Source organism: Equus caballus, chromosome 7, assembly GCF_041296265.1.
Source record: "Equus caballus isolate H_3958 breed thoroughbred chromosome 7, TB-T2T, whole genome shotgun sequence".
NCBI lineage: Eukaryota > Metazoa > Chordata > Mammalia > Perissodactyla > Equidae > Equus > Equus caballus.
Window position 1 is genome coordinate 2,534,488 of NC_091690.1, and position 22,513 is coordinate 2,557,000.

Sequence of the window (22,513 nt, forward strand, 5' to 3'; positions counted from 1 at the left end):
CCTCCGGGAGCCGGGCGGACCCCCTGAACTCCGCCCCCCGAGCCCAGCGAGGCCCGGGGGGAGCTCAGCATCTCTCCTCCCGGCTGAACCCCTCAATCCGGCCCTGCGTGACCCCCAGACCCCGGGCCCCCCGCAGCCCGCCACCTCCCCCCGCATCAGCGTCCACAGCCCCTTTATAAACATGGGGCCGGGCTCTGCCCCCTCCAAACCGGGGATCCCCCACTCCACCCTCCGGAACAGCAGGCCCAGCCCGAGCCGGCGCTCTGGCCTGTCAAACCCGGCCCTGCAGGCTCGGAGCATGCTAGCTGGCCCGGCCCAGATTTAAACGGCCCCCAATAGCTGTCACGACTCACCCAGGCTCGAATCGCCCCGATAAAGTCCGATCTGAGTCCTTCGGACCCTGGGACCCCAGGGCCGGGGTGCGGATCCAGGCTGTCCGGGCGCCCATTGTATGCACCGCGCCCCTCTCGCTCCTGGCACCAGAAGCCCTTCGGCGACGCGGGTGGAATGCATAAATGCCCTCCTGGCTCCCGCCCCTCCGCCTTCTGCTCCCCCCGCCCCCAGCCTGACCCTCCCAGAATCACCGTCGCCTGCTTGGGCGCCAACCCCACCAAAATCTGAGCCGGCTTGTCCTTCCCCAGCCGCCCTCCGATCAGGGCCTATTCTGTGTCTTCCTGCAGGCACCAGCCTCCGAGCCTGGGGCCCCCCAAGTGTGGGGTGGTCCCCCCCATCAGGGCCATTGTCCCCTGCTGAGAACTGTGACCCCCTTCCCCCGTTGGTCCTGCGTGGTGTAGACCTGCCCTCACCCCGAGGCCTGGGACCCAGCGCTGTGCTGATGTCCAGCCTAAACCTGTTTTGTTCTTCTCTGTTCTCTCCCCCCGCCCAAATCATCTCCTCGTTCGGGGTGCCCCTGGGGCTGGGAACTGATCCTCCCCGAGCCCGCCCCGCTCCCCAGTCCCCAAGCGATGACCTCATGCCTCTCGTGGGGAGGCTGCCTGCCCTCCTCCATGCCCACTCCTTACCGGACTTGAATGAGGACCGTTTGTCTAAAGAAAAGGCATCCACCAGCGCCTGTGCAGCCGCCCTCAGATCCATCCTCAGGGTTAGAGACGGGGCGGGAATTTGAAGGGAAGGAGGTGGGGTGGGTTCGGGACGCAGGGAGCCCATGAGATCCTCTGGGGACAGTCCCGGAGTGGTGCACGTTGTCCCCCAGAACGCACCCTAGGCTGCTCACCGGGCAAATTTCTTTGACGTGGAGGACCCTGCCGTCTGGGCGATGCTGGGCGCGTCCCTCCTGACCCGGGGTGGAAGCAGGTGGGCTGGCCATCGCGCTGCGCTTTGCACAGCTGGCGAGGTTGGGTTGCTTGGGGAGGGTTTTCTGAAGGATGCAGGCTCTTGCTCCCCAAAAGCTGGGGCTCTCGGCCTTGCATAGCTGGGGCAGGGTCTCAGGTGGCTGTGGCAGCCGACTTCCCCCCATGTGGTTTCCTGGGAGAATCTCAGAGTCTGTCCCCGGGCCGGGGGTGGTGACTGTTTGGGGGTGGGGGGGGACCTAGAAGCAGATAGAAAAGGCTAGGGAGGCTCCAGGTGTGGGTCTGCTTATGGCGCCAGGTCCCCCGCTGTGGACTGGCCTCTGGCCGGGTGGGTTTGTTGCCTGGGACTTCTGGGTTTGGGGACGTCCAGAGTGGGCTTGGCTGTGGTGATGTCGCTGAGAAGGACGAGGACCCAAAAGTCATCCTGTCTGCAGGACCCATCCCGGGGACTCCTGGCTGGCGTCAGGATCGAGGGGCTGGGTCTCTGAGGGACGAGCAAATCTCAGCAGCCTTGTCCTTCCTTTCTTCTAGAGTGAGGTTCTCCACTCGGGACACTGACCATGTCTGGGGACACTGTGGCTGTCACACTGGGGGAGTTCCTGGCATTGGGCAGGTGGGGCCAGGGATGCTGCTCAGCCCCCCACAGCCCCCAGGACGGCCCCCCAGAGAGTGACCCGGCCCTGATGTCAGCATGTTGGGGGGCACCCTGGACTGGAATATGGACTGTGAGCCCTCTGAGGGCAGGGGCTCCATCCCCAGAGCCTGCGCGGTGCCCTGGGGGGCTGGAGCTGGAGAAGGGCGGGCGCTGAAGGCCAGCCTGGGGGCGCAGGCCTGTGGAGCTGGGAAGGAGTGCTTGGCTGCCCCGCTTGGGTCCTGACGGCTCCCCTGGGTCCAGTGTCTGCCCCACTGGCCTTCCACTCGTCCACTCCCCCTGTCACACCCTGCCCACCCCTCACTCGACCTCCCTGGGCTGGGCGTGCTGCAGGGCCGGCCCCATGCCTGCGGTGGGCTGTGGGCTGCGGGCGGCAGGGATTGGAGCCAGGCGAGCCCCGTGGCCCCGCAGCCCCGACCTTGTGGACAGATGCCTGTTGACACCAGGACTCGGGACACAACCAAAGCGCCCCTCATGTGGCGTTCTTGATGGCCACACATCCTTGTGTCTTCGGCAAGTGACTCCTTTCTCCTGCCTCAGTTTCCTCTCGTGTGCATGGAGTTGGAGAACCCGCTGCGCCCTGCCTGCCCTTTTTTCATGCCACCATGTGAGCGTAATGGTGATAGGTAGTGGCCCCATAACACAGCAGGATGGGGACTCCGCCCCCGGCCTCCTGCGCGCTGCCCCCGGTCCTTCAGCTCCTCCCCTCGCTCTTCTTGGGCGTATCTTGTTGATTACTTCTTGTTGGTGACAGCTTTATTCAGATGCAGTTATCGTGCCGTGCGATTCACTCATTTAAAGTGTGCGCTTCAGTGGTGTGCAGTCTTTTTGCAAGATTGTGCGTCCATCACCACTGTCTAATCCCAGGATATTCTCATCACACCAAACAGAAGCCCCATCCCATCAGCAGTGCCCCGCCCCCTCCTCAGCCCCTGTCGCCCACGAGCCCGCTCTCTGTGGATCTGCCTGTTCTGGACGTTTCACGTCAGTGGGATCACATGCCGTGTGTCCTTCTCTCCCTGAGCATCGTGTGTTCAGGTCCGTCCACGTGCGGCCGTGTCAGGGCCCTGCTCCTTTTCATGTCTGCGTCGTGTTCCAGCGTGTGGGTGAACACGTGTGCGTGTCCGTTCGCCGGCTGGTGCACCCCTGGGCTGTGCCCGCCTTCCCTGTGGTGAACAGAACTGCCCGCAGTCGGTCTGGGTTGTGTGTGGCGGATCTCATTTCCCTGGGCCTCGGCCTCTGCTCCTCTGCACACCCCTCGGCGGCCTGCCCCTCGTCCTAGCTTCCTGTCCTCGTTTGCTGCTGCTGCCCAAAGCTGGCTCCTGGGGTCCAGGCCCATGTGGCCCGTCCGGCCTCTGTCCTGGGTGTCCAGAGAGGCCGCTCCTGCCTCAGACCTGCCCGGCTCCCTCCCTTTGCTCCGCAGCCTCCCACGGGCTCCTCCTCCCCACCCCTGTCTTCTCAGGACGGCCCCTCTCTCACCTGGACACACACCGCTGGCCGGCTCCCTGGCCCCTCTGTCCCACCCCTGCCCCGCACTGCGCAGTCTCCGCACAACACCCCCGCAGCCCAGGAGCGCCCATCTCGCAGAGCCCCTGCCGCTGCCCTGGGCCCTGGGCCCAGCCAGGAGACTGCCCTCTGGCTGCGCCTCCTCTCCCGCCCCCGCCCCGCGTGCCCATCACACCCCAGCCTCCCCAGACCTCCGTGTGCTCCAGCACCCCCTGCTTCCCCAGATCAGACTTGACCCAGGACCCACTGCTCTCTGCCCCTCAGGGAGGGTCTCGTCCCCGCCAGAAGTGCGGCCATGGGGAAGGCTCAGGCTGTACTTGTACTGCGTCCCGCGGTAGGGGGAGGGGCGGGGGGCAGGGAGCAAGGGGGTGCCGACGCTGGGTGGAGGCGGGCTGACTGTCTGCACTTCTGGAGGGGCGGAGCAGCGAGAGAGGTCAGCGCTGGTCTGTGGATCCAGGGGGACAGTTATTCCGCTAAGGATTCCACTAAACCAGGGGGCCTCCGCCAGGGGGCGTGTCTGTGGCTGTCACACTGGGAGCGTTCCTGGCATCGAGTGGGTGGGGCCAGGGATGCTGCTCAATCCCCTCCCCGCCCCCCCCCCCCCCCCCCCCCCCCCCCGCAGTGTGACGGCTCCCCCAGAGGCCGACCCGGCGCCAGTGTCAGCAGTGCTAGCAGGTGGGGGAGGACGGGACCCCGCCCTAAACATTCTAGGTTTTTCCTTCTGTCACCCCCTCTGTGGACCCATGGGTGGGATCCGCAGGGAGGCAGACAGAGGAAGCTACGGGGTGAGCTCCCCGTCCCTGTGGGTGTGCAAACGGACACAAGGGGCTCCGGGAACCTGATAGGCTTGCTTACTGTGATCCCCTTTATGGCCCCATCTGGCCTCGAGTGGGCCCTCTGACAGGCGTCACAGTGACAACCCCGTGCGTGGTCATAGGGCCACGGAGACGAGAAACCTCGGGCCGCCCTCCCTTCAGGCGTTGTGTCTGAGGTGAGAGCACTGCTGCCAGCAGGGTGCCCGCAGGCCATCGTCACAGAAGAAAGGTCCAGAAGACCATGTGTTGACGGAATTCTCACGTCTGGTCTGTGAGCCCTGGGGAACAGTGGCCCCGGCTCTCTGCTTTCCAGCTCCGTGATGAGCATGTGGCACAACCTGCACACAGTACGAGGGCGGTAAACATCAGCTGAATGAATGAATGAATGAGTGAGTGAATGCATGCTGGATTGTGCTCCCGGGCCCCAGCGCCCCGCCAGGCCCCCTGAAATAACTTTCCTGTCTTGTGACTCCCATCAGCCCCCAGGGGGGCCTGCGTCTCTGTGCCATGTACCACATGCCGTGCGCCGGGCGCAGCCCCTGTTGATCCTGGCGCCTCTGGCCTCATCTTTTGCTGTGTTAGAGGAAGGGGCCGCCAGCTCATCCTGTGCCCAACGCGGGGTGGGACCTCTCCCCTCCAAGGTCCCAGTCTACTTCTGCCATCATGAGGGCAGCTGCCTGGGGCCTAGGCCAGAGTCGGTGTCCCTCAGACCACGGGCAGCCCTCCTGGCAGACAGTGCCCTCCCTCCCACGTCCTTGACTGAGGCCGCCGCTCCCATCCCTTGGGGGAGGTTGTCCTTTTCACCTGCGGGGGCAGCGTGGCAGGAGCTGGGCTGCCTGGTCACCCAGCCTACAGCTCTAGGCCTGACCTCACTGGGGCAGCCGCCGTGGCCGCCAGGGCACCTCCCATGCCACACAGCCACCACGCCCTGCATGGATGGAGGAACAGGATGCAGGCGCACCTGGGACCTGCTGTCTGCCTGTCACTGAGCCCAGGGGACCAGCCACCACTTCCTAGTGTCTCCTTTGCGGCGGGCACTCTGCCAGCTGCTCCATAAAGCTGCATCAGTTTCACAGCGACGTTACGTGGTGGTTGATGAAGAGACTGAAGTTTGCGGGGAGGTGGCTGGCCCAGAGTGGCCTGTGAGGGTTGGAGCCAGGGCTCAAAGCCAGGTCTGTCCGTCTCCAGGGCGCACGTTTCTCTGATGCCCCTGCTAGGAGCGTCTGAGGTGTTTTGCTTTACTGTGAGGGGAGGGAGGGGGCTGCGAGGGTCGGCTCCAGCTTGCTGAGCCTGAGGCGGGCAGTTGGATGCCTGCCCCTTTTTCTGGATGGGGCTGTCTTATGTGGCACTAGTCCCCCACCCTTTAGAGGATGGCTGGGAATAAGGCGGCCAGCCCTGGGGCCCAGTGTGATCCCCCACCTTTCTCAGGAGGCAGGGGCTGGCGGTCAGGGAGTCTGGGGGCGTCTGGAGCTCGCCGCCAGTGTCCTGGTCCTCCGCCGTGTGCCTCAGACAGCAGCACCGTCCGCTGCAGTTTCGGCCGTCTGCCAAAGCCTGTGCCCTGAAGTGATGTTCCAGGGAGCCCCCGCCATTTGTCACTAGGGTCCCTGATTGGTTGGTCCCTGATGGTACCGGCTGGTGGAGAGTCCCCTGGGGTTGTGCTGACCCCCCAGAGTGTGCCTTTGAGCTGTGGCCAGGCTCACTGGGCGCTGGCCTGGGCCCCTTGCCCTCGGAGCGGCCTGGGCCGGCGGGCGGGCGCAGCGCTGGAACCGGACTGCCCGGGCTCGGCTCCCTGCTCCGCCGCCAGCAGCTGCCAAGCCGGGTGACCACCTGAGAAGGTGGAGATGGTATCGCGCTGGGGGACAGAACTCTGTAAGGCGCTCGAGAGCTGTGAGCCGTGCTGGCTCTTGGCGGCTGTAGGCGGGGCTTGCCGCTGTCACGTCGCCTTTGTTTGTGTCCTGATGGTCTCCCCACGGGGCCAGGAGTGTGTCCTGTTCACGCGGGTGCCTGGTGCCCACTCGGGACGGGACGGGGCAGTGTCCACAGGCTCCTGCTGGCGTACTCTTCCCCTCCCACCCCCGTCTCCGAACCCCGTGGGCAGGGCAGACGCCCCCACCTCAAGCTGTTGGCCGGTGCGGTTGCCCCTCAGGGGTGGCAGTTCCTCATTCGGGGAGATGCTGCCCCCAGGGGACGCTGGGCGGCGTCGGGGTGTCAGGGACATCTGTGGCTGTCACACTGGGGGTGCTCCTGGCATCGAGTGGGTAGGACCAGGGGGTGCTGCTCAGACCCCCACAGCACCCAAGGCAGCCCACCAGAGAATGACCCAGCCCCGATGTCCACAGTGCCGACGGGGACAGACCCTGGTAGAAGCTGCGTCGTAGGTGGTCACATGCAGACACAGTCAGCCGCAGAACCCTGAGTCAGGACTGACCTGTCATGGGGATGTCTCATTTCCTGGGCCTCCTTGAGGGGCCAGGCGGATGTAGAAACAGCGGGACCAGTTTTTCAAGACAGGCAGCACCTGGAAGGCCTGACATTTGGCTGAGCTCCTGGAAGCACAGCCTCTGTCCCAGGCGGCCCGGGGCCTGTGCAAAGGCGGCAGCAGCGACCGGGCCGCGCCCGCCCCCAGGGAGGCCGTGCGTGGGCTCCCTGCCCCGGTGGTGCCTTCCACGCCGCACCTCTGACCTTGTTTCCTCATCTGGGGCTGGCGGCTGACTTGGCGAGGTTAGAGCTTGCCCACGGGCTTGTCCCTTGTCTGGGACTCTGGCCCGCCACTGCTGCAGCTGGAGGAGGGGCTTGCAGGCCTCGGGCACAGATGCTCTCTGAGCCAGCGCACACGCGCCATCATCTCACTCGTTCACGGCCTCCCTGGCCCAGCCCTGGAGCAGGTCCCCCCTCGGTGCTGGGGTCAGGTCTTTCTCTCTGGGGGTCGTCCTGGATGCTGGGGGAGTTGAGCAGCATCCCTGGCCCCACCCACCCGATGCCACGGGCTCCCCCAGTGTGACAACCACAGATGTCCCCAGACACAGCCCTATGTCCCCTGGGGGCAGGCTATACTGCTAGGCTATCCTCAACCAACGGTCTCGCCCAGGTGCTGGTGCTGGGTGCCCTGGAGCACCGCAGGCCTGGGTGAGGTCAGGGTGGTGTGGGCGCAGGCAGGGCCTCCTCGGGAGGGCAGCGGGCAGTGGGCAGCGTCTGGGAAACATAGCCCCGCTCCGTCAGTGCCCCAGGACCTCTTTGTCTGGTGTGAGTGGGCCGACTCCCAGAGAGGGCCAAGGCCAGGTGGGCATGGGTGCGCACGGGAGGGCAGCTCTGGGGGTCGGGGGTCCCTAACACATGGAACCTCAGCCCTAGCTGAGTAGGGACCTTGGCACTGTCCTGTCGGATGACGGGATTCATGCCCATTTCCCAGAGGAGCAGGTGAGGCTCAGAGGCAGTGGCAGAAGGCGGGCCTCCTGGCCCTTCACTCTGGGGCCCACAGGGGGTAAGGAGAGACTCTCAAGGGCTGGCTCAGTGGGTGGGCGAGACCCCCAGCGATAGTCCCTTGCAGAGGGGACAGTGGCAGCGGATGGCCAAAGGCCCAGCCCTCCTCCGCAGACCCAGGACAGCAGCCTGCAGGTGGCGGCCCCCCAGGGCGCACCTGCCTGGTCAGCAGGGCGCGGCCGTGGCTCCCTCCCTCACTCACCGCCTGCTCCCTGGTTCTGGGGACTCCGCGTCAGCTCTAAATCCTGCAGACAGGGGCGCCTTTCCCCAGGGCCAGGCAGGTCATCTGCGCTCCCCGGCGTCAGGGACGAGCCACCCCTGCTCTCTTCCACGTTTCGTTAGGAAACTTAGACACTCGGCAGAGGGCCATGCCCCACCCCCCACACTCCTCAGGTCGCGGCCTGGGCTGTGTGCTCCCCTCTTCCGGCTGGTTCTGTTTGAGCAGCTGACATGTCCCCGCGATGCAGAGTCAGGAAGAGCGAGATGAGCTGGCAGGAGGAACGCGGCTTCTGCCTCCTGGTCCTATCCTCGGTGCCCCCCAGAGCTGACCCCGCGTCTGCCACCTTCTCCCACCTTCAGCAGTCGCTTGTCCTGCACAGCAGGGTCCCATGTGCAGAGGGTCCCGCGGGCCCCGCCCCCCGCCCCCTCGCACTGTAGAGTCCCCTGCGGGGAGATGGCCTCCGTGGCGCAGGCGCTCTGTCCGTCTCGTCTTCTGCGCTCGCGAGCAGCGCGGAGGGCGTCTTCCCGCCTGCGCCCCGTTTCTGGGGGCCCGTTCTTAGAAGGAGGAACACCGCCCTGAAAGGACGTGCGTTTCTGGGTTCAGAGAGCGGTTGCCAAACTGCCCGCCTTCGCAGGCCTGCCGCTCCAGCTCCTGCCAAGAGTGCAGCACATCTGCGTCTCCGCCCGCCCAGGTGCCGAGGGTGCCTCACTGCGTCTGAGGACGACGCCGGGCTCTTGGGGGACCGTGTCCTCTCCGACTGAGGGTGGGCAGGCATCCTTTCCCGAGACGGTTTTTTCATGTCCTGCCTTTGGGCTGCCCTCGGGTGGCAGATCTGTTTCCTGGTTGTTTCATCCTTTTTTAAAAAATCACTTCGGTGTCTTGTGCAGACACTTTCCGTTTCTCATCCGTGGTTCACCCGCCTCTTCCCTTACGGCTTCGGGGTCTTTTGTTCTGTGGTGCAGGAAGCGGTCATCTCGGAGGAGGTGGACAGGGGCTCCCGAGGCCCCAGGCGTGGGACCGAGGACTCTCAGGTGCCACCTGCAGCTCTCTAGAATGGCCGATTGCAGACTCGCCGAGCTGCACGCCCTGGGCTCTGAGAGCAGGCTGGCAGGGTCTCGGGGCTGCTGGGCAGGCCAGGCTGCGTGCCTTTGTCACCAGCGTCGTGTGGTTTGGGTGTCTGCAGCCCGTCGAATCTGCTCGCTAGCGCTCTCCTTCTGAGACCTTGGTCAGCGCCCATAGTGTCTGCCTCCCCCTCCACCTCCTTACCGAGAAAGCGCGGAGTGTGGCTGGGGGCGGGGGGCGCTTTAGAAACAGAGAGGCACCTCCCGCCAGGACCTGTTGTCCACGTTTAAAGTCAGAGCCTGCTAAGGAGTTAGTTGTGGCGCGCCTCTGTCTGTGCTGCGCCCGTGGGTCTCTCTGTGGGGCGCTGGGTCTTGGGAACCCGTCCCAGGCTGGCTGCTGGGATCCGCGGGCCCTCGGGCCCCTCCTCCATCTGGGCCCTTCGTCCTTGTCGCCCTTACTCAGGCAGCTGCTCGTCAGGGACCACTTTTCTGAAACGTGCCTCCTGGGGGCAAGAGCTGCTGCCAGACCCTCTGTCACCCAGGAGCTTGTTCCTGGCCTCCCACCCCTGCTCGTGTCCCCTGCACCCGACCCCGGGCCTGTGGGTGCTCGGCAGAGGTGTGTGTTGGGGAAATGAAGACCCGCCACGTCCCGACAGAAGTCAGGGGGCGGGGCAGGCGCAGGGAAGCGAGAAGGCAGGGCTGGTGGGCCCTCGGGGTGAGCCGCCCGGGGCCGGGGCAGCGGAGGCCCGCGGGGGCCTGTGTGGAGGAGACCCTCTTGGCAGCCACCACCCCCCGAAGCTCAGTGACAGGGCTCCAGGATGGCCTCCACCCTCCTCTGCCCTGCCCCTGATGTGTGAGTGTCACAGGTCACCGCCAACTTGATGGCTTAAAACAAGAGAAATGTGTTCTCGTAGTTCTGTTCGTCAGGAGTTGGAATAAGTCTACTTGGACTAAATCAGGGGAGGGCACCCGGGGGCCCAGGGGAGGAGCGTGTCCCGCCTCCTCCAGCTTCCAGAGGCGCCGCGTCCTGGGCTCTGGGCCCCTTCCTCCGTCTGCATGGCCAGCAGCGCAGCGTCTCCATCTCTGCCTGTGACCCTCCTGCCTCCCTCTGATCAGGACCCTGGGATGACCCTAGGCCCCAGGAATCCTGGGTCACCCCCATCCCAGGGGCTGCCACTTAACCCATCTACAGAGTCCCCTCTGCCACGTGAGAGAACACACCCACAGGTCCGGGGACGAGGACCCTGCAGACGTGGCAAGTCCGGAGCCGCTGTGCGCTGAGTAGCCGCCTCTGTCAGTGGGGAGACCCTGGCAGGAGCTGCACGGCGGGATGCAGCCGGCAGCAGAGGGGCGGCGGGTCTGCTGGGGCGGGGGCGGGGCACGCCTGCAGGACACACCTGTTGCACGGGAAGAGCTACCTGCCTGCCTGCCCGGCTCCGGGACGCTGGGCGCCTCAGCAGCGGCTTCCCGAGGCCTCCTGGGCAGCACCCGCCCGCCCCCCGTGTCCCCGGGACGGCGTCAGCCTTTTGACTTCTCGTGCGTGCCAGCTGGTGCTGCTCTCAGTACAGTGGGCCTGCACAGAGGGCAGCCTGGGGGCCCCTCCTTCCTCCAGGCCCCCGCGCCCTGAGCTGCTCTGCTGGGGAGCGAGCTGCCGCCTCTCTGGAATGGGGCACTGGTGGCGCGTGGCCTCCAGCTGGGCTGGAAGCGTGGACAGGGCTGGCTGCTGAGCACATGGACCAAATGCGGCCTTTGCCATGGCTCCCGAGGGCTCACTGCCTAGGGGTGACAGACGAGGCCCTCGTCAGGGCCAGCCGGGGCCGGCTCTGCACACTGCGGCCTGGGAGTTAGCTGGTCTGTCTCCAAACTAGGGGACGCCTCACTGGCCTGACCCTGGGGAAGCGTCCACTGAAGGCAGGAGCATTCCAGAACAGAGCCGTGGTTGCTCCTCTGTGTGTTGGCCCCCCGGGAACCCCACTCAGGGTGGTGCCTGGGGCTCCGTTCTAGTTCACGCGCGGCCTGGCACTGTGGTCAGCGAGATGCCCGGGCCTGCCCTTGGGACACTGGCCTCCACACGGGTGTTTCCACCCGGGACAGATGCTCGACGGGTGTCTCCTGTCCTGAGTGTGGCCATTCTGTCCCAGGCGGGGTGGGGCGTGGTGAGGACACAGATGGGGCGCTGGGCCTGGCCTAGGCCCCGGTGGTGGGGGGAGGGGAGGAGAGAGTGTCAGGCTAGCAGAGGAGGAGGAGGGGGAAGTGGCCCCGCCCCCGGGAGACGTGAGGAAGGCTGGGAGGAGGGAGACAGCCGTGAACCACTTCCTGTCACTGTCCTGCGGCCCTCTGCCAGGCAGAGCTGCTGGAGGGGGCAGGAAGCCAATGACCAAGAAGGGATTTACCTGGGGCTCCCCCGGGACGGAGCCGGCACCGAGGCACCGTGCCCCCCTTCTCCCAGTGAGTAGGGGCCACTCTCTGCCGAGGGGGAACAACGGGGCTCGGGGCATGCAGGGAGGGGGTGGATGGGGGCGGGTGGGGTGGGCACCTGGGTCACGAGGCCATGTGGAGGACACAGACACTTAGGAGCCCGCTAAAGCGGCACGTGGCGTGGAACCCAGCGCAGTGACTGCTGGCCGCCGACCTGTCCCTCAGAGTCTAATCTGACGGGCTCGCCTTTGGCCGGGCTTCCGGCCTTGAGCCTGGGCCACACTGAGGTGGCCCTGTGTGTCCCGCAGTCACAGGTAAGGACCGGGGCCCGGCAGGCTCATGGGTGCACGGGCTCTGTTAGCACCCGGGAACCGTCAGAGAGGCTGTTTGGGGATGTGGAAATGGGAATTAGGCAGATCCGCCTAAATATTTCATCGTGTGGTGGCCTGCGGAGAGGGACGAGGACGGGGTGACCAGGCCTGTGCCCTGTGACGCCAAGCTGGCCCCTTCCCCAGGTGTCGTCTTCTTAAAGGAACAAATCTTCTCGTCACTCTGCTTTCTGTCTCTGTGGCTGTGTCTCCTCTGGGGACCTCCTGTGAGTGGGTCATGCAGTGTGTCCTTCTGTCTGTCTTGTGTCACTGAGCTTCGTGTCCTCAGGTCCATCCACGTTGTGGCTGTGTCGGGATCTCCTTCCGTGTACAGCCGGATGACAGGCCAGTGTGTGCATGGACCGCACTTTATCCATGCCTCCACTGACGGGCGCTGGGGCGTTTCTCCTTTGACTCTTGTGAGCCATGCTGGGAGGAACATTCGAGTCTAGTCTTGGTGTGGGGCCGTCGACCTTGCTGCTGGGTGACACCTAGGATGCGCTGGGCCACGTGGCTGTGCTTGACTCCTTGAGGGGCTCACAGTGAGGAGTCAGTGTTCAGTGGGGACAGAGCTTCTGTTTGGGAAGGTGAGAAGGTTCTGGAGACGGGTGGTGGGGATGGCTGCACAGCAGTGTGAGTGTGCTTTGTGCCTCCGAGCTGTGCCCTTAGGATGGTTCAGCTGGTGGGCTCTATGTTGTGTGTATTTAACCAGAAGGTTTCGAAAGCCGAGTGTTGACCTGACCAGGGGGCTACGCCCAGGAGCTCGTCCTCAGTCTGGCCAGCCTTCGCTTTCCGACTCCCTCTGTGTGTGGGCCGCTGTCAGCCCTGCGCCCGTGGAAGCCTTCAGGCTCCATCCGGGGAGCAGAGTGACAGTGATGGCTAGAGGCGGGGGGGTCCAGGGTGCGGGCGGGCGCCTGGCGGGCGAGGCTGCCGTCTGCGGAGCCCTCTGTGCCGGCTCCGTCCTGGAGACCCTTGCCACGCCCCCTTGGCTCTGTGCCGCTCCTGAGCGGGGCAAGCTGGCAGGCCTTTCTCTAAAGGCGTACAGTGCCGTGCTGGCAGAGGGCAGCCGGAGGGGCGCAGACGCATGGGCGTTGCTGCGGGCCTGCTCGGCCCTGGGCCTGGGCTTGCCTGCATCCCGCAGTAGGAGCGTCCTCTCTGAGGCGGCCATTCCTCTGCCCTGTCTTGGGAGTCACACAGCCCCTTCCTGCCTCAGATCTGCTCTTCCCTCTCTAGAATGTTCTTCTCTAGCCACCTCTTGCTGCTGTGCTCTCGCTTCTCTTCCTCAGAGAGGCCCGCCTGGGTTGGGTCGAGCTCGGTGGACCTGAGTATGAGCGTGTGTCTGTCCGCTGGAGGCCAGCATCCCTGGGCCACTGCCTGGCCTGGCCGAGTGCTGGATGGCGCCTGGCGCACAGTCAGCTCTGGCAGATCCTGAGCAGCAAACTGGGCCTTATCGAACCCCACTTCCTGCTCGTGCACGCACACGTGCCCACACGCACACATGTACTTGTAGGGGGACCCCACCCCCACTCCTCGCGGGGCCTAGGGAGCGTGGACACGGTCCCGGGGCAGTTCGTGACCTCGGAGGGTCTGAAGCAGGAAGGCCACGAGATGGGGTGCGTGGGTCGGAGGAGCAGGGGCCTAGGGTGAGCCCCTGGGGCCGGGGATCCATGGGAGATGCTCTAACCGGGACGAGGGCGAGGGGCCTGGCGTAAGGTTCCCTGCAGAGGAAGTGGAGAGGAGCCTGTTTGTCCCTGTCGCCTCCCCACTGGTTCCAGGGCCTGTGCACTGCGGCCGAGCTCGTGCTTGGGCTCCTGCGAGGAGGCCCTGCCACGTGGAGGGGGCTCAGGGGTCCCTGAGGAGTCCCTGCGGTCATCAGGCGGCAGTGGGGTCGCTGCCTGCCGCTGCTGACCTCTCCTGCCCTTCCTGCCCAGGCTGACCTTGGCCGGCTGACCCCGGCTGGGCGACCTTGGCCGCGGCCCCGCCTCGCCTCGCCATGGACCAGGACTACGAGCGCCGCCTCCTCCGGCAGATCGTCGTCCAGAACGAGAACACGATGCCGTGCGTGAGTGCAGCGCCGCCCAGGGAGCGGGCCAGACGGCGGGCCAGACGGGGCGGGGCCAGACGGGGCGGGGCAGACGGGGCGGGGCAGTCAGCCCTCGGGGAGCAGCAGGCCGGGTGGGCAAGGAACACGGCTGCCCCGCACCCCGGGTGTGAGCCCCCAGCCCCAGCCCCGCTTCCTCCTGCTGCTGCAGGGCCGCAGGCCCTCCCCCAGGCCCTGGTCAGGACGGACTGGGGGACGCAGGAGTGGGAGCTGCCTTCCGGCCCAGAGTCCCGGAGCCGGGGTGCAGATGCAGTCCCACCGCCTGCACGGGGGAGCCGGTCTGGGGCGCTGGGCCGTGGGAGCCTGTGGGGCGGCCTGACGGGCAGAGGCCCGGGGCTGCGCTCCCAGGGTGGGGTGGGGCGGAAGGGTGCTGGCGCCTGAAGAGCCCTGGCCCGTTTCCTGGACCCCAGCGCGATCTAGGGGAGCCCCGTCCTTGCTCTTTCCTGCGCCCCCCAGCCATGCCCCATTTCTCTGTCGCGGGCTCCCGACGCCACAGGCCGCGTTCCCGGAGCTCCGCGCTGGGCCGTCACGGCTCTCTCGCAGGGTGTCCGCCCCCGCTGCAAGGCTCCCCCACCTTCTGCTGCAGCCACGATCCCAGCCATATACCCGTCACTCTAGTCTCTGCGTCCAACTTGGCATCCTTTCTTCTGTGTGTGGCAGTCTCTCGTCTAAGGACACCAGGCATTAGATCTGAGGCCTCCCTAGTCCAGGATGACCTCGTCTTAACTAGATTTTGCCTGCAAAGGCCCTGTTTCCAAATGAGGTCCCGTCCCACGTCCCGTTCCCAGGGGTCAGGACTTCAGCGTGTGCTTTCAGGGGACACAGTTTAACCCGCAGCAGAGCCTTTAGAGAAAGGACCTCTGGGCAGTCGAGCGGGTGGGAGGGACGCTGGGAACAACGCCCTGGCCGCACGTCCAGGCTCTGGTTGTGTGGGGTTTGGTGCGAAAATATCCGTGTGGGCGCCGCCAGCGCTCCGCGCTTGGGGATGAATGCTCTTCGTCCTTTGCTTTCAACCTTTCCGTCGCCCGTGATGGCTTAGAGGGAAGGAGGCAGAGCAGTGCTCCCAGGGTGTCCCTCCCGGCCTCCTCCCGCCCCATGGGGCTGGAGGACAAACGTGCCCCAGACATGGGGGCCGCTGGCAGGGTTCCCGCACGTGACTTGTTCCCCAAAACATTTGTCCTCCGCCCCTCGGGTGTCCAGGATTGACCCCTCGTTCCTCAGCCAGAGCAAGGGAAGGGGGCAGGGTGTGCTGGGCAGCGCGGTGCGCTGGGGCTCTGAGCACCCAGCCCCTTGCCGTCCTTCCAGGTCACGGAGATGCGGCGAACCCTGACGCCCGCCAACTCCCCCGTGTCCTCCCCCAGCAAGCACGGAGACCGCTTCATCCCCTCCAGAGCCGGCGCCAACTGGAGCGTGAACTTCCACAGGATCAACGTGAGGCCCCACCGTGAGGCCTGGGGCGGGCTGGACCCAGGCTGCTGGGGGCCGGGGGCGCTCCTCCCACTCACCCGCCGCCTCCCCTCCCCCGCAGGAGAATGAGAAGTCTCCCAGCCAGAACCGGAAAGCCAAGGACGCCACCTCGGACAACGGCAAAGGTCAGGAGTCAGGCCCCGCCCGGCCCCAGCTCGGGACCCCTCCCCTGTCCCCCGACCCGGCCTCACTGAGCCTGGTGCCCACAGATGGCCTGGCCTACTCTGCGCTGCTGAAGAACGAGCTGCTGGGAGCTGGCATCGAGCGGGTGCAGGACCCACAGACGGAGGACCGGAGACTGCAGCCGTCCACGCCCGAGAAGAAGGGCCTCTTCACGGTGAGCCCCCAGGCCAGGGGACGGGCTGTCCGGACTGTCAGCCGACCGTGGGGCAGGTGCCCGGTGCGGGCTGACGGGGCCGTGGCTTCAGCACGGCTCCCTCGGGTGGTCAGGGAGCACAGGGAAGTGTCGGAAAGAGCCTGGCCGAGGTTCTTCGAGAGAAGGCTGGGGGCTGGTGGCCCCACGGGGCAGGAGAGACAGGCCAGCACTGGCCGTCATTGTCCGGGGGACGCCTCGGGGCAAGGCCTGGTTTGCCTCTGTGTTCGCGGAACCCAGGCGTGGGCCCTGGCTTCTCCCACCAGCTGTCGGGGGCCCAGCACCTCAGGGCTTCGAGTCTGAGATCCCTGAGCTCTGGGGCTGCAGTGCCCACTCAGCGGGTGTCCCCATCCCCCGCAGTATTCCCTTAGCACCAAGCGCTCCAGCCCCGACGACGGCAACGACGTGTCTCCCTACTCCTTGTCCCCTGTCAGCAACAAAAGGTGAGTCCTCGCCTGTGGGGGCGGGGGGTGGGCAGGGCAGCCGGCCGGGGCCCGGGGGCCGTTGTCAGTCCTAGGACTGTGTGTGGGGTACAGAGGTGGCCCAGAGGACCCCCTCACTGGGGGCACGCTGTGGGCTTGGTGGTGTTGGGCCCGGGCCCAGACCCAGACCCAGGGAGGACAGTCAGGGAGGGCCCTCCAGAGGGGGCACCAGGTGGAGGGGTGACAGGGCTGTCGGAGCTCAGGGTGGCCTGGTGTCCCGTGGCGCAGGGGCCGGCAGCCGCAGTGTCCCCCGCAGGTTTGGGAGCATGCGGGCGGCAGGCAGAGGAGCCCGCAGGCCCCAGGGTGGGGAGGTTCCCGCACAGCTGCCCTAGGTGGCTCAGGGGCGGGGCAGGGTCACTATCTCGGGTGCTCCCTGCAGCCAGAAGCTGCTGCGGTCGCCGCGGAAGCCCACCCGCAAGATCTCCAAGATCCCCTTCAAGGTCCTGGACGCGCCCGAGCTGCAGGACGACTTCTATCTGAACCTGGTGGACTGGTCGTCGCTCAACGTGCTCAGCGTGGGGCTGGGGACCTGCGTGTACCTGTGGAGCGCCTGCACCAGCCAGGTGGGCGCCGCTGAGCGCAGTGTGCGTGGGCGCGCGCTGGTGCACATCTGCGTCCCCGCAGGCTGCAGAGCGGCCTCCTGGTGGCCGAGCCGGGCGGGGCCATCCGGAGCCCAGGGTGGCACTCTGCGCGTCCCCACCATGGGGCCTGCCCCCAGTGCAGCCCGGGCTCTGGGGTCTGTCAGCAGTGTGGGTGGAGGCCCTGTGTCCCCCTGCCCGAGTCAGCAGAAGGGGTGCCGGGTAGCCAAGCTCACTGAGCCTGGGCACCGCCGTGAGGTCCCGTCCTGATGGAGTGTGTCGTCCCTGCCACCCCAGCGGTAAACCTCCGAGGAGCTGCCGGCCGCACCGAGGGCTTGGCTGCAGGGCGAGGGCACTGCCCTGCCGTGGGCATTCTCAGGGATGAATCCAGTGTCGGGGGGTCAGGGCAAGCACCGCCCCCGCGGTAGGAGGGCTGGCACCTCCCCCAACCACCCCCAGCCATGGCCTGCCCTGCTGGAAGGACCCCTCTGTGTGATGCCCTCGTCACCCGAGCGTCCCCCAGGCCCTGTGCAGTCAGTCATCCTTGGGCAGCCACCCAAGCAGCCAGCCACATTGTCCCCATCCCAGTCCTGGTGCCCCTGTCTCAGGCCTAGGGTGTGAGTGAGGGACGGATGAGCGAGTGGGCTGGTGGGCGGATGGATGGACAGACAGACGGACAGATAAATGGATGGAGGGTCAGGATGGATGGATGGGTGAACGGAGGGTCAGGGCCTTGAAGGCCCAGCAGGCAGCACGTCCCCTCACGCCGACTGATCCCCTTTCCTCCAGGTGACCCGGCTCTGCGACCTCTCGGTGGAAGGGGACTCGGTGACCTCCGTGGGCTGGTCTGAGCGGGTCAGTACACAGGCCGTCCCCTTCTGGGCAGGGTTGGCGCAGGGAGGTCTGACCAGGCCTCGCTGGCAGGGCCCACCCTCCATAGTGTCAGGGGTCTCAGAGACCCAGAGGAGCCAGACTCCAGCCTGGAGGCCACGTGTCTGGGTCCCAGGAGGGATGTCTGTGCCTTCGCCTGTCCCCGGTCTGGTGGGAATGAGACACTGGATCGGGCACGGCCCCCGCAGAGCTGCCCGCAGCCCCTAGTGGCTGGGTTTTGACAAACCTACGCTCTGTAACCGTCTTCCCGAAAAGTTCTGAGGAAGGTTGTCACCCTGATCCAAAGGGATGTGTGTTAAAGATCTTATACAGAAACAGCCTAAGGCTCCTGCGTGAGGAGGGGGAGGGGAGAGCAGGGAGGCCGGGGGCAGGGGGCCGAGTGAGGGTTCTCACGCTGGGCCTGACGCCCTCTCGCCTGCGTCCTCGGGCCTAGGGGAACCTGGTGGCCGTCGGCACACACAAGGGCTTCGTGCAGATTTGGGACGCGGCCGCGGGCAAGAAGCTGTCCATGCTGGAAGGCCACACGGCGCGTGTCGGTGAGGAGCCGCCCGGGTCCCTGGGGGCGGGTGCGACCCCCAGAGGCCAGGCCTCATCCCGCTCTTGGTCTGGCTTCCAGGGGCGCTGGCCTGGAACGCGGACCAGCTCTCGTCGGGGAGCCGGGACCGCATGATCCTGCAGAGGGACATCCGCACCCCGCCCCTGCAGTCGGAGCGGCGGCTCCAGGGCCACCGGCAGGAGGTGTGCGGGCTCAAGTGGTCCACGGACCACCAGCTCCTCGCCTCAGGGGGCAACGACAACAAGGTAGGCACCCCGACCCCTCACTGGCCCGGGCTCAGCCTGTCCCTCCCACCTGGCCAGCCCTCTCTGAGAGCAGGGGTGGAGAGGGTGCACCCCCAGGGGACCCCGAGTGAGGACCGTGATGGGGGCCGCCGCCACCCCGGCCTCACAGCCACTGCCCCCCAGCTGCTGGTTTGGAACCACTCGAGCCTGAGCCCCGTGCAGCAGTACACGGAGCACCTGGCAGCTGTGAAGGCCATCGCCTGGTCCCCGCACCAGCACGGGCTGCTGGCGTCCGGCGGAGGCACGGCCGACCGCTGCATCCGCTTCTGGAACACGCTCACGGGGCAGCCGCTGCAGTGCATCGACACGGGCTCCCAGGTGTGCAACCTGGCCTGGTCCAAGCACGCCAACGAGCTGGTGAGTGTGGGCCCCCAGCCTGGGGGCACTCGGCCGGGTGCTCGGCCAGGCGCTGCAGGCGGGCAGAGCACGAGCCCTGGGCCCGTCACGGCCTCCCCTGGGGTCCTGGGGGAAGCCAGGCCCCTGCCCCCAGGTCTCAGAGGACCTGGGCTCAGTCAGCCAGCGGCCCCGTCTCCATCCAGCCATCACCGAGTGCAGGGGGAGGGGCTGTCACCGTGGTCTGCACCACGAGGCAGGCCCGTTGTCCTTGTTCCCAGGGGTGTGTTGGGCCCAGGGCCGCGGGAGGAGCCCCAGGGCCCATGGCGCCGTCTCCCCACAGGTGAGCACGCACGGCTACTCGCAGAACCAGATCCTGGTCTGGAAGTACCCGTCTCTGACGCAGGTGGCCAAGCTGACCGGCCACTCCTACCGGGTCCTCTACTTGGTGAGTCCGCCGGGCCCGGGGCAGGGGGTCAGCCACTCCAGCGCAGGGGCCTGGACCCAACCGCCCGGCGGCTGGTGCCCTCGGGCATCCAGTGGTGGCATCGCTTTGGGCCTCCTGGGCCGGACTCTCCCCCCGCCCTGTGGGGAAGGGCGGCTGTGCCTCCTCGAGTCTCTACCTGGGTGTTTATTTTCACACGCGTGTGTACATGCACACAGCCGCTGCCAGAAGTGCCCCGTGCCAACGGCTGCGGTTGTCTCTGGACGGTTCAGAGTCGTTTGCACGAGGCTGGAGAAGGAGCCCGTCTCCCGGCCATGCTCCTTCTTCCATTTTCTGTGTCATACCAGAAAGAAATGTTCTGTGCTGCATCTGGCCTATCCCTTGCCCAGCGTCACAGAGCAGGCCGTTCCTCCTGGAGATAGGGTGGTGGCATCCTCCGTGTTTTCAGAGGAACGCTCCACCCCAGGTCTGGTGGGGCAGCCTCGGGCCTGCCTTCCCTTTCCGAGCTGGCAGCCGAGGCTTGCTGTGGCTTTGGGGCCCGACTCCCTGCCCCTGGCTCCTGCCATCCTCTGTCGGCGGGGCCATCTGCAGGGCACAAGGACGATGGCATCTGTCCCTCTGCAGGCGATGTCCCCTGATGGAGAGGCCATCGTCACTGGTGCTGGAGATGAAACCCTGAGGTTCTGGAATGTCTTTAGCAAAACCCGTTCGACAAAGGTAAAGTGGGTCGGTATCAGTGCCAGCTGTCCCCCTGCGCGTCCCCTCGGCCTGTCCCCTGGCCGTCCCCCGCCACCCTTGGCCCCATTGATCTCTCCCCGGGGGTCCTCCTGGGTGCCCTGCCCCTCTGCTCCTGCATGGCTGTGCACCCCTAGCCACATTGCATGGGGCCCTCAGGGCCTGGTGGCCCCACACCTTGGGCGCTGGGAAGCCGCCCACCCCAGCCCCCTGGCCCGAAGCCTTGGGTTCCCCCTGGGATGAACATCCCCCCCTGCTGAGCCACTTGCGGGAGGCCGCTGGGGCTGCAGCTCAGCGTCGCCCCGTGTGCCCTGCAGGAATCCGTGTCCGTCCTCAACCTCTTCACCAGGATCCGGTAAAGCTGCGGGCCCGCCGTCCCAGTCGGCAGATGGCCCGTCAGCCCGCACGGACCCTCCCCTCCCCGCTCGTGGGCCCGGAGGCAGGCGGCCGGGTGGGCGGGGAGCCGGGCCTGGAGAGACCCTGAAGCTTCTCATTAAAGCCTGATTGTGAGCCTGTCGCCGGTGTCTGGGGCGGGGACGTCGTCGGCCCCAGGAGCGGGCCCTGCCTCGGACCAGCTGCCCTCAGAGAGGGCTGGACGCCTCCTGGCCCCCGCCCGCTTCCGTTCGTGCCGGCACCACCTCGGGGCTGCATGCTCTTCCCAGAAGCTTGTGTTCACCACCGCCACCCCTGCCACACCTGCCATGGGACGCACGGCTGGACGCCAGGCCGGCCGGCCGCAGGAGGACCCGAGTGCTGGGCCGACGTGCCACCTCAGGTTGGCCCGTGGGTCAGAGGGACGTTGCCACCTCTGAGGTTTCTTCGTGGCCGCCTCTGCCGTCCTGCCCCGGCAGCCACCCTGGGGATGTTTCCGGGGGCCCAGCTGGGCGGCAGGAGCAGGCCCCAGGCGGCTCCATGCCGAAGGTCATCTGGAGATGGACCGGCTGTCCCGGCAAGACTGAAGTCACCTCGTGTCACCATGTCCTCACCCTGACCGTGTGCCATCCTTGTCACTGACGGGCTCACAGCCCTGTTCCCTTCCCTAGTGGGACTCCGGCTCTTGTGGCATGCTGGACGGCCAGTTAGGGGGCCTGAGGGCCGAAGTGACCCCAAGGGCCAGGTCCTGCGGGCGCCCGGCCATCCTTCCCAGCCTTCCCTCCAGGCCCACCATGGGTCCTGTCCATCTGCACCTCCAGCTCTGGGGCAGCCAGCTGGTCCCCCAGAAGCTTCCTGAGCTTTCCCAGACCCTGTCCCGCCTCCTCGTCCTCTGCCCTGTCCCCAGCTGCGCCCGGGCCCGCTCCCTCTGACCTTAGCTCCAGACCAGGAGAAATCGGATGGGAGGGAGGTTGGGCCGCGGCCTGAGCGCCGCCTCCCCCTCAGGTCGGGGCCGAGCAGGCCTGGGCGGGGCGAGGGTCCTGCAGGGTCCGGGAACGGCCGCACAGAGACCCCATCACCCCACTCCCGGGTTCTGGCAGCCTCGTGCTCTCGCACCGTCGGCCTCGTGTGTGCATGTGTATATACGTATCTGTGACTTTTCTTTGGACGTGTTCGTGTCTCTGTAGACGGGTCCCCGCAGTGTGTGAGGCTGGCTGGGGAGGGCAGGGGGCCGAGGGCGCCACCTTCCGCGCCCGGAACCTGCCTGGACTCGGGGTGGGCGAGGGGCAGTGTACATAGATGTGTGTATTTCGATCCGTCGAGACCTTATTTTTGTTTGTTCGAGTCTTTTTTTTTAAGAAGAAAACAGCCCGTCTGTGGTCCCCCGCCCCGTGCAGTGGCCAAAGGGCCTGGGAGCTGTCTGTGTGCGAGCCCCTGGGTGCCGCCCGACCCGACTGCACCAGGGCAGCCAGCTGAGAGTGGCAAGGCTGTTCCCGGTGCGCGAGCTGGGTGGAGGGGAGGCGACGGGCGCCCGGCGCAGAGCCAGCCTAGGTCTCATGTAATGAATGCTGTGTCATTGTCATTAAACCAGAGTGGGTTCATGCACACCTAGGGCTGGCTGTCCATCTGTCTGTTTGGTGCCCAGCTGGGGTGGGGGCCCACAGCTGGAGTCTGCACACACCCGGGGCCCCAGACCAGCCTGAATGTCACGGACGGGCAGCGAGCAGCTGGCCCTGGGCGAGCTGGCTGCAGAGACCACTCGTGGGCGGTCTGCGGGGGGCACCGGGGTCCCTGAATCTGTGGTCCCTGAGGCTGAGGGTGTGGGTTCCTGCCAGTCCTTGGGGCCCAGCCGGGTACCCCTGCTGTGGGGAGGAGGAGACCCCAGTGGCTGTCTGGGCAAGGAGCATGGGGCCCAGGTGGCCTGCGCTCGCAGTGAGGGCTGGCGGAGGGGGCGCACAGCAGCTCTCGGGGGCCAGGCGCTGCTGCTGCCTCCGGCTGCCCGACGGGGACCGAGGCCTGCGGGGGCCCTGCACGCAGGAGGGCTGGCTGGGCTGGGGCGAGGCTGG

At 66.6% G+C, this 22,513-nt stretch overlaps 2 protein-coding genes across 9 annotated transcripts in view; one reads left to right on the forward strand and one right to left on the reverse strand.

The window, feature by feature from the left end:
- Positions 1–483, reverse strand: part of DOHH (deoxyhypusine hydroxylase) — a 13,678-nt gene extending 13,195 nt beyond the window's left edge. The window contains exon 1 of the mRNA XM_023646418.2: positions 354–483. The gene's annotated coding sequence lies outside the window, so the exon portion shown is untranslated. The remainder of the gene's footprint in view (positions 1–353) is intronic.
- Positions 1–22,054, forward strand: part of FZR1 (fizzy and cell division cycle 20 related 1) — a 22,343-nt gene extending 289 nt beyond the window's left edge. Inside the window, exons 1-14 of one of the 8 annotated variants that reach the window (XM_070272474.1) lie at positions 338–1,102; positions 13,762–13,892; positions 15,237–15,362; positions 15,460–15,523; positions 15,608–15,735; positions 16,132–16,214; positions 16,633–16,816; positions 17,621–17,686; positions 18,156–18,258; positions 18,339–18,523; positions 18,686–18,919; positions 19,239–19,343; positions 19,965–20,057; positions 20,393–22,054. In XM_070272474.1, coding sequence (XP_070128575.1) covers positions 13,824–13,892; positions 15,237–15,362; positions 15,460–15,523; positions 15,608–15,735; positions 16,132–16,214; positions 16,633–16,816; positions 17,621–17,686; positions 18,156–18,258; positions 18,339–18,523; positions 18,686–18,919; positions 19,239–19,343; positions 19,965–20,057; positions 20,393–20,434 — 1,482 coding nt within the window. In that variant the 5' untranslated portion in view covers positions 338–1,102; positions 13,762–13,823 and the 3' untranslated portion in view covers positions 20,435–22,054. Of the gene's footprint in view, positions 1–337; positions 1,103–11,362; positions 11,493–13,761; positions 13,893–15,236; positions 15,363–15,459; positions 15,524–15,607; positions 15,736–16,131; positions 16,215–16,632; positions 16,817–17,620; positions 17,687–18,155; positions 18,259–18,338; positions 18,524–18,685; positions 18,920–19,238; positions 19,344–19,964; positions 20,067–20,392 lie in introns of those variants that run through there. The other 7 variants (XM_070272476.1, XM_070272477.1, XM_070272473.1 and 4 more) reach the window with 7 other exon arrangements.
- The last annotated feature ends 459 nt before the right edge of the window (positions 22,055–22,513 follow it).